The following is a 14,319-nucleotide window of genomic DNA, read 5'->3' as shown; positions in this document are numbered from 1 at the left end:
CAGTGGTAGGAATAGTTACAGAATTAGTGATGATAAGACTGTTTGTTAGAACGAGGAAGGAGAAGAAACGGGGATATCACACAAATTATGGAAGAATATGACGATTCCAAATTTATACAAAAATTTCGTTCTATTTTTTGGTCTTATGCATGAGAAACTGGACTGCATGAATGAAATGTGAAACTATTTCCTAACGTAAAGCTTTTTGCTTGTAGTAATACAAATAGGTATTTCATATTGGTACTACATGGATTATTTTGTCGTATTATAAAAAATCATCATTATTGCCAAAACAGTGTCACTTATTTGATGTGTGTTACCATTGCTGCAATATTAGAAAGGCCTATTTTGTTTTATCCAGCACACAGTGACAAAATAGATGTAATCAGATTGAGAAACCACACCAGTCTTGGGTACTAATTGTACTAATTGTACTAATTCAGTATTAGACAACAACATTTCCATTTTTCACGTAGCAAAATGTTTGACGAACTTTGATAAGGTAATAGTTCTTTCGCAGAAAGGAAAGAACTCCATGTAAAGCTGTAGCAAGATTAGAGAGAAAAATCGCTAGGACCGAAGGACTGAAGAAATGTGTATTGTCTTGCCTGTCTCTTGTCTTTACTGGTTTTAGGTATCCTATATTTAATATATTTAATTTTATGTTACACAGAAGAGCAAGTTATTAGCTAATAGGCAATAAAGAGTCCAGATTTCCTGAAGAATACTTGTTCTCCTGGTTACAAATTATCCTATCCAGTATTAATTGCGAGGGGTTGGGTAGAATGTCAAACCGGCTGACTGGAGCAGGATAGGCATTACAGGACATTTTAATTTCCACTGTTCTGAAATAGTTTGATGACATCCATTACAAAATATACATGTTTGAGTTCCACAGAGCGAAATACAGTGACGTGCGCTATAAGAATGTTGTTTGAAGAAGCATGGAACTGCACTGCAGACTTAAGACCAAATAAGTGTCTTACATTTCCTCGAAGATATATGTTTTATGCATCAGACTCTTCAGAAAGATGTGTGCTACAAAATGAACTTCTTTTTCTTTCTTTTTTTTAACGTTCTGATGCGCAGAGCAGCCTGAGTTGAAGTAGGGGGGGGGGGGGGTAATTTCCATGTGACCCCTTGGCTACATTTTTCTGTTTCCTCTTCGTTTACTGCTCTCACATCAAATGGAAACAAGACGGATTTCTGTGGCTGGGAGCTATCAAGTGAATTAAAATATATTCACATAATTATGGAAGGCTAAAATACACTCCTGGAAATGGAAAAAAGAACACATTGACACCGGTGTGTCAGACCCACCATACTTGCTCCGGACACTGCGAGAGGGCTGTACAAGCAATGATCACACGCACGACACAGCGGACACACCAGGAACCGCGGTGTTGGCCGTCGAATGGCGCTAGCTGCGCAGCATTTGTGCACCGCCGCCGTCAGTGTCAGCCAGTTTGCCGTGGCATACGGAGCTCCATCGCAGTCTTTAACACTGGTAGCATGCCGCGACAGCGTGGACGTGAACCGTATGTGCAGTTGACGGACTTTGAGCGAGGGCGTACAGTGGGCCTGCGGGAGGCCGGGTGGACGTACCGCCGAATTGCTCAACACGTGGGGCGTGAGGTCTCCACAGTACATCGATGTTGTCGCCAGTGGTCGGCGGAAGGTGCACGTGCCCGTCGACCTGGGACCGGACCGCAGCGACGCACGGATGCACGCCAAGACCGTAGGATCCTACGCAGTGCCGTAGGGGACCGCACCGCCACTTCCCAGCAAATTAGGGACACTGTTGCTCCTGGGGTATCGGCGAGGACCATTCGCAACCGTCTCCATGAAGCTGGGCTACGGTCCCGCACACCGTTAGGCCGTCTCCCGCTCACGCCCCAACATCGTGCAGCCCGCCTCCAGTGGTGTCGCGACAGGCGTGAATGGAGGGACGAATGGAGACGTGTCGTCTTCAGCGATGAGAGTCGCTTCTGCCTTGGTGCCAATGATGGTCGTATGCGTGTTTGGCGCTGTGCAGGTGAGCGCCACAATCAGGACTGCATACGACCGAGGCACACAGGGCCAACACCCGGCATCATGGTGTGGGGAGTGATCTCCCACACTGGCCGTACACCACTGGTGATCGTCGAGGGGACACTGAATAGTGCACAGTACATCCAAACCGTCATCGAACCCATCGTTCTACCATTCCTAGACCGGCAAGGGAACTTGCTGTTCCAACAGGACAATGCACGTCCGCATGTATCCCGTGCCACCCAACGTGCTCTAGAAGGTGTAAGTCAACTACCCTGGCCAGCAAGATCTCCGGATCTGTCCCCCATTGAGCATGTTTGGGACTGGATGAAGCGTCGTCTCACGCGGTCTGCACGTCCAGCATGAACGCTGGTCCAACTGAGGCGCCAGGTGGAAATGGCATGGCAAGCCGTTCCACAGGACTACATCCAGCATCTCTACGATCGTCTCCATGGGAGAATAGCAGCCTGCATTGCTGCGAAAGGTGGATATACACTGTACTAGTGCCGACATTGTGCATGCTCTGTTGCCTGTGTCTATGTGCCTGTGGTTCTGTCAGTGTGATCATGTGATGTATCTGACCCCAGGAATGTGTCAAAAAAGTTTCCCCTTCCTGGGACAATGAATTCACGGTGTTCTTATTTCAATTTCCAGGAGTGTATGTTACTAGTTTCAGATTTTATTTTATTTCCACCTTTCTGACAGTCAAGCATTAATTGCCTTGCAGAACAATAAAGTTATTTTTGTCGGTTTGCTAAAGAAATTTGGCTTTTATTAGGGTTTCCTGCTGAGGCAGTGAATTTATTTGAAACGAAGTATTTAATTCCACACTATTGGCTAGTTTCAACTGTTCGCTGCATTTCAAGTGCACATTTTCATCTTCTAGCACATATGGCATTATGCCATAACAAAGAACTAAACATGAGATAATACAGTATTGGTACTTGAAGAAAATTTACATCCCGAAAACCACACTGAAAAGTTTCATATCAGGTCAAGGCCTACGTCATTGGGAATCTGGACATACGAATGTGCACTGTAAGGCGAACTATGCATTTTAGTATGGTTCACGAAATTCCAATGCTCTTGGAGTATCCTCTGATGTCTTGTTTCTTTTATGACAAGATGTAAGATCTTTTAATGTTTTACACGTATGAACGTGCGGGTTTCCTACGTCACTATAGCTGCGCAAGCGCGGTGATGTCTCTTATCTGGCGCTGTCTGGCAACTGCTGAAATGAATCTATTTCTAACAAATCACGGGAAAATATTGTGAATTGTTGTTTGAAAAGCATTATTTTCAAATTAAATTTCCTTTTACGCAAGATGAACTATGTGCGAGAATGTACGATGAATTTCCTAAATCACAGTGTGTTTCCTCTCTTTTAAAAATCAACTCTTTGATGATGAGCAATTTAGAACAATTTCTAGCCCAGAAGATCAGTGATTTATGTCGGTATTAAAAATTTTACTGGCGTATTTGTGTGATGTATCTTAAAGTGTAACATGCGCTAAACAAATAAACATTAAATGTGAAAGCTTTGCTTCTCTTGTAGGTTATTAATCTTAGAGACAAGTATTATATGTGAAAGCTTTGCAACACTATGTATATTAATTTAAACCATTAAATTTTCCTGTTGGTGGAATTTAAATTTATACTTTCGTAATACGAAAATATGCAGCTTACATGTTGCTGCACATCAAAGATCTTTCCAAAACGTATTTTTTCGCCCTGGGTTTCTTTTTTTAAAAGTGCCGGGAAATTCTACACTGCTGTATAAAACCATATCCATTCAAAGGATACTTTTACAGTTCTAAGGGAAAGTGTGCTGTCATTTAACATGGAAAAAGTGTATTTTCACCCAGGAGAAAATGAATTTTTGACTGGGAGATTCGGGAAAAATCCGGGAATTTTTTTTTTCCTTGTCCGTGTATGCACCCTGTGAGTGTACCATTTAATAAGTATTTGTCCGTGAGACAGTTTGTTCTTGAGAGACAGTTTGCCCTTGAGGTTGTGGCTTGTGATATTTAGACCCGAATTCTCTCTGAACTCTAGAAGCAGATTTGGATTCATGGAACTATAAACAACATGGTGCATGTTCTGTATCATGATACAGCTTTATGATGACTGCTGGAGTAACTCATTCTTGCATGCCACCTAGCCAGAACATCGGGAACTAACAATGTTAGATGGGACTTAAGGATAAAGATACAGAAATGTGCGATACAACACTCAATATAGTGTAAGTTATTCACCCTTTTTGCAATTAAAGGTTGCTTTTGTGTAACTAATTTATAAATGATAATTTATATTTTCAGAGATTTTTTTATGTTGATATATTAACCTGGCGCGTCTGATGATTTAAATCACTAAGATGTTTGGAGATCAGACAGTGATATTTCTTGTTACATATTTGGGTTTTCAGTTTTCATTGTGAGGTTTTTGTTAAATCACAACCTAAGTCAAAAAATGTTTATGAAGATGATTGCCTTCATTCGATGTGTTTTTGGAAGATGCATATTTTTTGTTACTTTGCAGTCTTATCATAAAATCTTGCTGCTGCTGCTGCTGCTGCTGCTGCTGCTGTTGCTGGCTGCAGTGTTCTTAATGAGAAAGTTAAATCCACCCTGATTATTTTGTATTGTGATTGAAACTTTTTTATGCTTATCGAATACATCTTGTAAGCAATAATCCTATAAAAGCTTGACTGTATGCTCCCAGTAGTTGAAAGCCTATTTTTAATGTAATGCTTTATTTTTGCTAGGCATGTGCAGGGTCGTGTTTTGGCTGCTCTTGCAAATGGTACAGTTGCTGTATTTCGTCGAGGCTTGGATGGGCAGTGGGACCTCAGCAGTTATCATCTGGTGGATCTCGGGAATCCACGACATTCCATTCGCTGCACGGTTGCTGTCCATGGGAAAGTGTGGTGTGGCTACCGGAATAAAATTCATGTTCTTCATCCGAGAACACTTGCTGTAGAGGTTTGTATAACATTTAGCTTCAAATATTAAAGATTTAGTGTTTTGCTTACAAAACAGCTCCCATGATTGTGTTGGTAAAACAGTTGCTAATATGATATACACTATTAGTTGGTAACTTTAGATTGTTTCTTTTTCATTTGATAACTGTGTTGAGTAGTTACAACAAGTGTGGCTTGTGATTTCCATACTGAGGAAATTGTGACATTTATCAATTGAAGCGTTTAAAATCTCCTTTCTTTTCATAATGAGCTACTAAATGACACTTAAAGCTGACTCCAAGATAAGATGTGTAGGTACTATACTGAGCTGTCAATGTCACATTCTCCAAGACCATATCATAACAAATCCTATTAATAAGGAAGAGTTTTGGAGAGATCTTTAATGTGGTGAACAACAACAACAACAACAACAACAACAACAACAACAACAACATTAGCTTCACTATGTGCTTAATGTTTTTCATGTTTTCAGTACTAAACTTGAAATGTTGGTGTTTTTTGTGTTTTTTCATTTCATGGTGTTCACAAACTTGCACAATGAAACGGTAACATTTTGCATCGTCATGGGTCCTGTGCTATGATTAGTATTTGTGAAGCTGTATGCTTTATTTGTTTTCTTTTGTATTTATACTTGCATATTATGAAAGTGTGCAATTTAAGTGATACGCCACTATAAAGATCTCTCTGAAACACGTCATTTTTACTATGTTTGAGTATGCAAAATTGTCAGGAAAAGTGATGTTGGTGGCTAAAAATACTCTGTTGAAATTATGTATACATACTTGCATGGATTTGCATTCTGTTCATTCTTGATTGATGTTTGAGTCTGGTTTGGGCACACTAGGCTCTTTTACCCTAAGCTTATGTTCCAAAACTTTTTAATAAAATGCTCATTGAATTCATATTGTGCTGTTTCCAGACTCTTGATATGTGCTATAGTTATTTGTAAAAAAAATTTCACAAGAGCTCTATCACAACACACTTAAAAAAAAAAAATTGCTAATAACACACTTTATATAAAAAACGCCATCTACATGGAAGGAAATTCTTAGCCACTAAAGATAATGGGACATGTTTGGCATGCTTATTTCCTGTAATCATTTGTGGAACTCCCACTAAGTGATGCAACTTATGTCACTGTAATCTAGTGCACTGTAGCTAGACATTTGCAAACTTATCACGTCTTTCCTACAGCAGATAGTGCCAATGCCAGAAACAAAAACAATCTTCATTACTGTCAAAACATTAATATTGAATGCTGATTAATGATACTTCAGAGCATAATAGAGAGATACAGAGACAGGGATTTGATAATGAAGTTTCAGCCACTCTGTTGATTCCCTTTTGTTGTAAGCAGTGTAACTTGAAAATCACATGGAAGTTCATAGGGCATCCTTAAGCCGAATGGACAGAGCCTTCTGGAAGGCCATAAGAACTGTATTCTGCAGAAACAATGCTGCAGACCTCTCCTATGTGGAACTAACAAGCATTTCAAAGTGCAGACTAGCTACTACCTGTATGAAGAACCAACACTTAGTATCAACATCTCTAAGTAGTTGACTGTTATTATTTAAATCCACGTGGGAAATATTCTAAATGCATCCTGATAATTTAAATTCTATCAGTCATTACTGAGAAATATGTTTTACGATATCTTTTGGCTCTGAATGGCAACTGCCATTCAGAGCCTTTAACAATGAGCCATGCCTGAGTTATAGTAATCTTTTCCAAAGAAGTAAACCTTATTGGCAAGTTTATGGAGAATCCTTTATCTTCATTTATATCTATACTCTGCATATCAGTGCACAGTGACTGACAGAATGTAGTTTTCATTGTTCCCTGTATTAAATTTCATTTCTGGGTCAGGTATTTTTAGAATTACTCCTTATATGATGTGAAAAGTGTAAACTTATTTTCACATTTAGTGGAAGATCCAGTGAATGTGGGGTTTCACAATACTTCTCAGTGTGAAACAATACCTCTGCAGATTTTCTCTCTAGGTTTTCACAGGGTAGTAGGCATTTGTAAAATAGACAGTAAGACCATAGTTAAGATAAAGTATAGGAATGGCCTAACTATTCTTATAGCTGTGAGTTAAACACCAGTCCTAGCCCACCTGCTATCCCTCCTTCATTCCTGTATCTTTTTTTCTTTGTTTTCTATCTATTTTTATTTTTTAAACAGAAAATAAAGTACTTCTCATGTACAGCTGTGATTTAGGAAAATTACTCTGCCAACACAGAGCATTGATGATACCAGGCCTCATCTATTTTGCCTTCTTGGTGGCATAAAAATAAAATAGCTTTTCTGTTTTACTTGTGCATTACCATTGATGTGACATGTTATACTGTCTGAGCTACTGACCAAAGTCTGTAATTATCTCAGAGGTGATCGCTTGCTTGTTCATTGTTATTTATCCCACAGTAATGTGGGAATCACAGGAAAAAAAAATTACAGAAGTGCCGGTGTATCCAAACAAAGAAGGAAGAAATTGAGAAGGGAACATTGTGTAGACATGCAAGGACTGGGGGAAGCACTTTCCAATTCCAGAGGGGATATGATGCAACCTCTAGGTGGGTTCATGTAAAGCCCTTGGATGAATGCTGTTTTAGATTATGACTGACAGAATGTAGTTTTCATTGTTACCTGTGTTAAAGGTTCATACCATTTCAGTTCTGGGTCAGGTGTTGGAGGAATTACTGCTTATATGGTGTGAGAGGGGTAATCTTCTTCTCACATTTAGTGGGATATCAGTGTAGGTGAATCTAGAGTGACAGATATTTTTGCCAGTGCTTCATTTCTGTATCACTAGATTACAGTTACATCTTGTAATATTAATATGAGCTTCTAAAAGAACCTTTCCTGAATAATTACATCTTTTTAAAAACACCAAATTATGCTAACTAAATTTTTTAAAAGCATTCTGATATCATAATCATCAGTGATCTAAATGAACCATTTGATATGCCTCCACCCCAGAGATTTCGATGTACAGCCATGCTGCTCCTCCATGTGTTCTAATTAAGTCTTTGTCTTACTCTTTCTTATCTCTTGGAATCTGACAAAGAATTTCCATTGTTTGTCAACATTTGTCTAGCTGTATGTCCCACCAAACCCCCGTTCGATTTTCATTATACTCATAATTACTTCTGACATTAGAGTCTATGGCCTGATGCATTTGTTTGCTTACCTGTCTCTCCTAGTAATTCCTAACAGGCATCTCTCTCCATTCCTTGCTGAGCAAACTTGGACTTGAGAATGGTTTTCTCATCAAAAAGTGCATTTCTCATTGTCATAAATCAGAACTGGCAATAGACACTGATTGTAAACATAAATTTAGTTCGAAAAACTAGTGTACCAAAAGTTCTACTGCCTTAAACAGAAAAAAAAGAACTTGTCAACTAGTTCAGTGACTTCATTTTTGATTGTACAGTTTTCTTTGTGACAAATTGAATGTAAGTCTTTTAATACTTTATCATCCAGACCATTTTTTAGGGTACTCTATTAAATGTTTCAATTCATCGTTGAGGTTTATCTGTACTGGGGACAAATTGCAAAAAATTAATCAGATATCTTCTGTCTACACTTACTTCTTCTTTGTCTTTTTCTGGTTTAAGTATCTGAAACCTTCCACTAGGACTCCTGGAAATATCTTTCATTATTTGAAATCTCTTTCAATTCTGAGTTTGACATTCTCCTAAAGAAGTCAAGTGGAAGCTGTAATGTTTATACTTCCCATCAGTGCTTTTTTCTGTAAGGCTGTTAGTATAGATTGTATTGAAATCCAGTCAAAAACTTTATTAAAGCAAAATAAAATAAACACATTAAAATTCTCTGCTCTCGTGATAATTCTGGCCTCAACATACAGTAACATACTGTCCCCATACCCTCCGCCCAACAGTTTACACCTCCTGTGTCCTGTCTACTCCCCATTCTCATCTCCCACCCTCTTTGTTTGCCACCCTCTGCCAATGCACCCACCAGTCTTTCCCCACTCCTCTCTTTTTCCGCTCCTTTGTTCCCACCTCCCTGCCCCACAATCTCATGATACTGCACCTGACGCTTCTCCTTCCCCGCTCTCCTCTAGATTGCTGCTTCCATCCCATATGATAGTTGCACACTGGTCTGAGGTGCCGAAGTTGGCAGTCCTGTGTGTGTGAGGTGTGCTTCCTTGTGTGTATGACTGATGTGTGTTTCTCTTTTGCTGATGAGGGCTGTTGCAGAAAACTGTGTGTCTTTTAACTGTGCCTGTCTGCTGCTTAACGTGTCATCTTTACAGTGAGTTGCAGTCTGTCTTTTTTGTACATTTTTGATAAATCTAGGAATACTTAAGTGATTAATATTAACAATGTAGGGGAAGGTGGATTGTTACTTTCCATAAAGATAACACGTTAATCAGCAGACAGGAATAATCAGGACACTTATACATAAGCTTTCTGCCACAGCCTTCTTCGGAACAAGAGAAACACACACCATTCACTCATACAAGCAAGCACACCTTACTCACACCAACACTGGCAGCTCAGGCCAGAATGCAACTATCACATGGGATGATAGCAATCTGGAGAGGGCAGGGAAGGGGAAGGGATAGCAGTGTATGGATGGGGGGGTGGGGGAGAAGCATTGTCTGGCAGAGTGTACGGGAACTAGAATGCCAGCAGGTGCAGCATCAGGAAGTTGTGGAGCAGGGAGGTGGTGAAAAAGGAACAAAACAGGAGAGGAATGGGGAAAGACGGGCGGGTGTGTTGGCAGAGGCTGGCAAAGAGAGATTGTAGGAGACGGGGATGGGGAGGAGGTGATAGGACAGAAGGGGTGGAAACTGTTGGGTGGGGGGTGTGGGGATGGTATATTACCGTAGGATTAGGCTGGGATAGTTATGGGTAGTGGAGAATGTGTTGTAAGGATACCTGCCTTCTGCACAGTTCCGAAAAGCTGGTGGTAGAAGGGAGGATCCATATGGCTCGGGTTATGAAGCAGCCATTAAAATGAAGGATATTATGTTCAGCTGCATGTTGTGCCACAGGGTGGTCTACATTGCTCTTGGCCATAGTTTGGCAGTGGCAATATATCCTGGTTGGTTGTCATACCACTACAAAAGCTGTGCAATGATTGCAGCAAGGCTGGTTAATGACACATTTGCTTTCACAGGTGGCCCAGCCCCTGATGAGAGAGGATAGACCTGTGACAGGACTGGAGTAGAAAGTGTTTGGCGAGTGGACTGGGCAGGTCTCGCACCTGGATCTTCCGTAGGGATATGATCCTTGTGTCAAGCGGTTGGAATTAAGGGTGGTATAGGGATGGAATAAGATGTTGTGAAGGTTGGATAGGCAACAGAACATCACTTTAAAGGAGTGGGAAGGATCTAGGGTAGGATGTCACTTATTTCATGGCATGATGGTAGGTAATCAAAGCCCTGGTGAAGGATGTGGTTCAGTTGTTCCAGTCTAGGGTAGTATTGGGTGATGAAGGGGGGCACTCCTTTGTGGCTGGTTATAGGAGATGGTGGGAGTATTGAGGGTGTATGGAGAAATGGCATGGGAGATGTGTTCGCGGATTAGGTCTGGGGGATAGTGCGTGTCTGTGAAGGCCTTGGTGTGACCCTCAGCATACTAAGCAAGGATGTTCCTGTCACTGCAGACATGCCATCCCCTGGTAGTCAGGCTGTCTGGGAGGGATTTTTTGGTGTGAAAGGGACATCAGCAGTCAAAAAGCAGGTAATGTGGGTGGTTGGTGGGTTTCAAGTGGAGTGAGGTGCGGATGGAGCCACCAGAGAAGAAAGAGGTCAGTGCCTAGGAAGGTGGCACATTGAAGGACCAGGTGAAGCAGATGGAAGAGAAGGTGTTGATGTTGTGAAGGAATGAGGATAGGGCATCTTGGCCCCAAGTCCAGATTGTGAAGATATCATCAATGAATCTGAACCAGGCCATGGGTTTGGCATTTTGGGAGGCTGTTAAGATCTCCTCTAGATGGCCTATAAACAAGTTGGCATAAGAGGATGCCATGCAGCTGCCCGTGGCTGTGCCACAGCCCTTCAAGGGTGAGGTAGTTGTGGGTAAGGATAAAGTTAGTAAGGTGTATGAGGAATGAGATAGTGGATCTGGTGTCTGAAGGATGTTGGGAAAGGTAATGTCCAATGTTGGTTATAGGGAGGTGGCATTATTAGTGACAAGTATGGATCCAGGAGATAAATTGGGTGGGGGGGGGGGGGGAGGGGGGGGGAAGAGTCAGCAAAGGAAGTGATTGGTATCTCTGATGTGGGATGCTAGATTACACACATCTAGTTGTGGTGTTAGTCAGTGAGGGTCAAAATTCTATCAGTGGGGGCACAGTAAACATCCACAATGGGGTATCCAGGATTGTTGGATTTGTGGATTTTGGGGAACATGATGAAGGTTCGTGTGCAAGGTGTCAGGAGTGAGGAGGGAAATGGATTCAGGTTATCAGTTCTGGGAAGGACCCGAGGCTTTAAGCAGGGACTGGAGGTAGTGTTGGGTTTCTGGGATAGGATCACTTTGGCGGAGTTTATAGGTAGAGGAGTCAGATAATTGGCAGAGACCAATTCATAACAGCAATGGTGAAGCCTTTGCAGATGGGATGATTAGGTCAGGATTGATTTTGAGGTTGTGAATGGCTATTCTTTCTTCCACTGAAAGGCAGTATCTACAGTGACAAGAACTCCCTTGCCTAGTTTGGTGAGGATCTCACCAAGGCCTTCATAGGCAGGCACTATCCCCCCACAGCTAGTCTGCAATCTCCCATGCCATCCCCCCCCCCCCCCCCCCCAATCTCCCGCCACCCCCAAGAACCAGCCACAAAGGAGTGCCCGCTTCATCACCCAATAACATCCACCTGGAACAACTGAACTCCATCCTTTTCCTGGATTTTGATTAGCTATCATGGTGCCCCAAAATGAGGGACATCGTATCCGAGATCCTTCCTACCACTCCTAAAGTGGTGTTCTGTCACCCACTCAACCTCCACATCATCCTAATCCATCCCTATGCCACTCCAATACCCAACCCCTTGCCACAAGGATCACATCCCTGTGGAAGACCCAGGTGCAAGACCTGTCCAATCCATCCACCCAGCACTTCCTATTCCAGTCCATTCACAGGTTTATCCTACCCCATCTGGGGCCATGTCACTTATGAAAGCAAACATGTCATTGACCATCTCTGCTGTAATCATTGCACAGCCTTTATATTGGTATGAGTACCAAGCAAGTGTCCATTAGGATGAATGGTTACTACCAAACTATGGTGAAGAGCTAAGTAGACCACCCTGTGGCACAACATGCTGCTGAACATAACAACCTGCATTTTGATGGCTGCTTCACTACCTGAGCCATCTGGCTCCTCCCCTCTACCATTGGCATTTCTGAACTGTGAAGATGGAAGTTACCCTTACAACACGTTCTTCACTTCGTAATTATACCAGCCTCAACCTACAGTAACATACTGTCCCCACACCCTCCACCCAACAGTTTCCACTCCCTCTGGCCTGTCACATCCTCGTCATTCCTGTCTCCTACACTTTTGTTTGCCAACCTCTGCGAACACACCCTCCCATCTTTGCCATCTCCTATCCTTTTTTACTGTTTTCCTTGCCTCCCTGCCCAGCAACCTCCTGATACTGAGCCTGTTGGCATTCTAGTCCCTACACACTCCACCAGACAGGGCTTCTCTTCCCCCACCCATACATTACTATCCTTTACCCTTTACCCTTACCCTTCTTGCCCCCTCCAGATTGCTGCTGCCATCCGACATGATAGTTGCATTCTGGCCTGAGATGCCAGAGTTGGCAGTCGTGTGCTTGCTTGTGTGAATGAATGGTGTGTGTTTCTCTTGTCATGACAAAAGCATGTGTGTAACTGTCTTTTCATTGTGCCTGTCTGCAGCTTAAGAGTGTTACAGATAACAGTAAGTAGCAATCTGTCTTTTTGTATGTTGCTGATATTCCTACCTGAAGCTTTCATTGTTTAATTAAGTGCTAATTCATACGTATTACCCCATTCCATGATGTCATTCATCGCTTAAAAGTATTTCATTGTGCTATACGCAGTTCTAAATCCAAATTGTTCCATTGCCTGAATAAAATCTACTTTCCTTTTGCGTGGTTGGTGATAATTTTAGTGAATATCTTATAGGTTCTTCTCTGTCCACTTTCTAGTGAAGGAGGATAACTACAGCATTGTTCCAACTGCGGAGAATTTTCTTATTCTGCATATGTTCTGTTACGAACTTAAAATTTCGTAAGATATTACTTTTTTTTCTACCTTTAATTATTTCAATTAAGAGTTTTTGTCTTCTGGCCCTTTTCCTATTAAGCGAGGGATGCAGTGGTTAGGACACTGGATTTGGATGGATGACATTCAAATTCACATCCAGCCATCCAGATTTAAGTTTTCTGTGATTGCCCCCATATTACCCCAGGCAAATGCTGGAGTGGTTCCTTTGAAAGGGCATGGCTGATTCTCTTCCCCTTCTCAGAAAAAAGAAATCTGATCTTGTGCTTCATTTCGAGTGACCTCATTCTCGGTAGTATGGTAAACTCTAATCCTCTTTCCTTCTTCATGGTGATTTTACACACACATTATATCCCAATACTTCTGGAGTGTCATCATTTTATTTGTTACTGAGCTAGGTAGTACAGTGGTTAGCACACTGGACTTGAATTCAGGAGGGAAAACAGTTCAAACTACCATGCGGCCATCCTCATTTAGGTTATCTGTGATATCCCTAAATCACTTCAGGCAAATGCTGGGATGGTTCCTTTGAAAGGGCATGACTGACTTCCTTCCCCATCATTTCCTAATCTGTTGGGACCGATGACCTCACTGTTTGGTCCTCTCACCCAAATCATCAATGGCATCTCTGATTCTGAATACAAAACTGGTTTGTTTGAGTTATACTGTACTTAGTGACTGAATTTGTTGTAGCATCTGTAAATGAGAAGATAAAGATGAAGTGGCATCCAAATAATAGGATTTTTTTCCATTATTCAGATTGGTGGCAGGATTATTTTAGATATAATTGCTATTTGTGTAATAACTGGCATAGTCTTATAAGAAAATGTAAAAATAATGATGGCACAGTATTTTGTGAGTGAAGAAACATGAGTGTTCTCTTCCAAATCCCTTTCTTTAGTCATTGTAATCATCTCATTAACAACTGGCTTATCATCATCATCTTTTTTTAAACCCATATTTTCGCCATTTTGTACAATTGTAATCAGTTTCATCTGCACCCTAAGTAATATATGTTGCTGCTGAATGTGACATCAAATGTTTGCTTTGAGAAACACTGAAA

General features: G+C 41.5%; 1 protein-coding gene across 10 annotated transcripts in view; it reads left to right on the top strand.

Moving 5' to 3' along the window:
• LOC126254530 (C-Jun-amino-terminal kinase-interacting protein 4) overlaps positions 1 to 14,319 on the top strand; it is a 263,338-nt gene that overhangs the window by 147,356 nt on the left and 101,663 nt on the right. For all 10 annotated transcript variants that reach the window (XM_049955327.1, XM_049955319.1, XM_049955323.1 and 7 more), the window contains one exon: positions 4,796 to 5,012. In XM_049955327.1, coding sequence (XP_049811284.1) covers positions 4,796 to 5,012 — 217 coding nt within the window. The remainder of the gene's footprint in view (positions 1 to 4,795; positions 5,013 to 14,319) is intronic.

Source organism: Schistocerca nitens, chromosome 1 (genome assembly GCF_023898315.1).
Source record: "Schistocerca nitens isolate TAMUIC-IGC-003100 chromosome 1, iqSchNite1.1, whole genome shotgun sequence".
NCBI lineage: Eukaryota > Metazoa > Arthropoda > Insecta > Orthoptera > Acrididae > Schistocerca > Schistocerca nitens.
The sequence above is the reverse complement of the archived record's forward strand: the minus strand, read 5'-3'. Positions and strand labels throughout refer to the sequence as shown.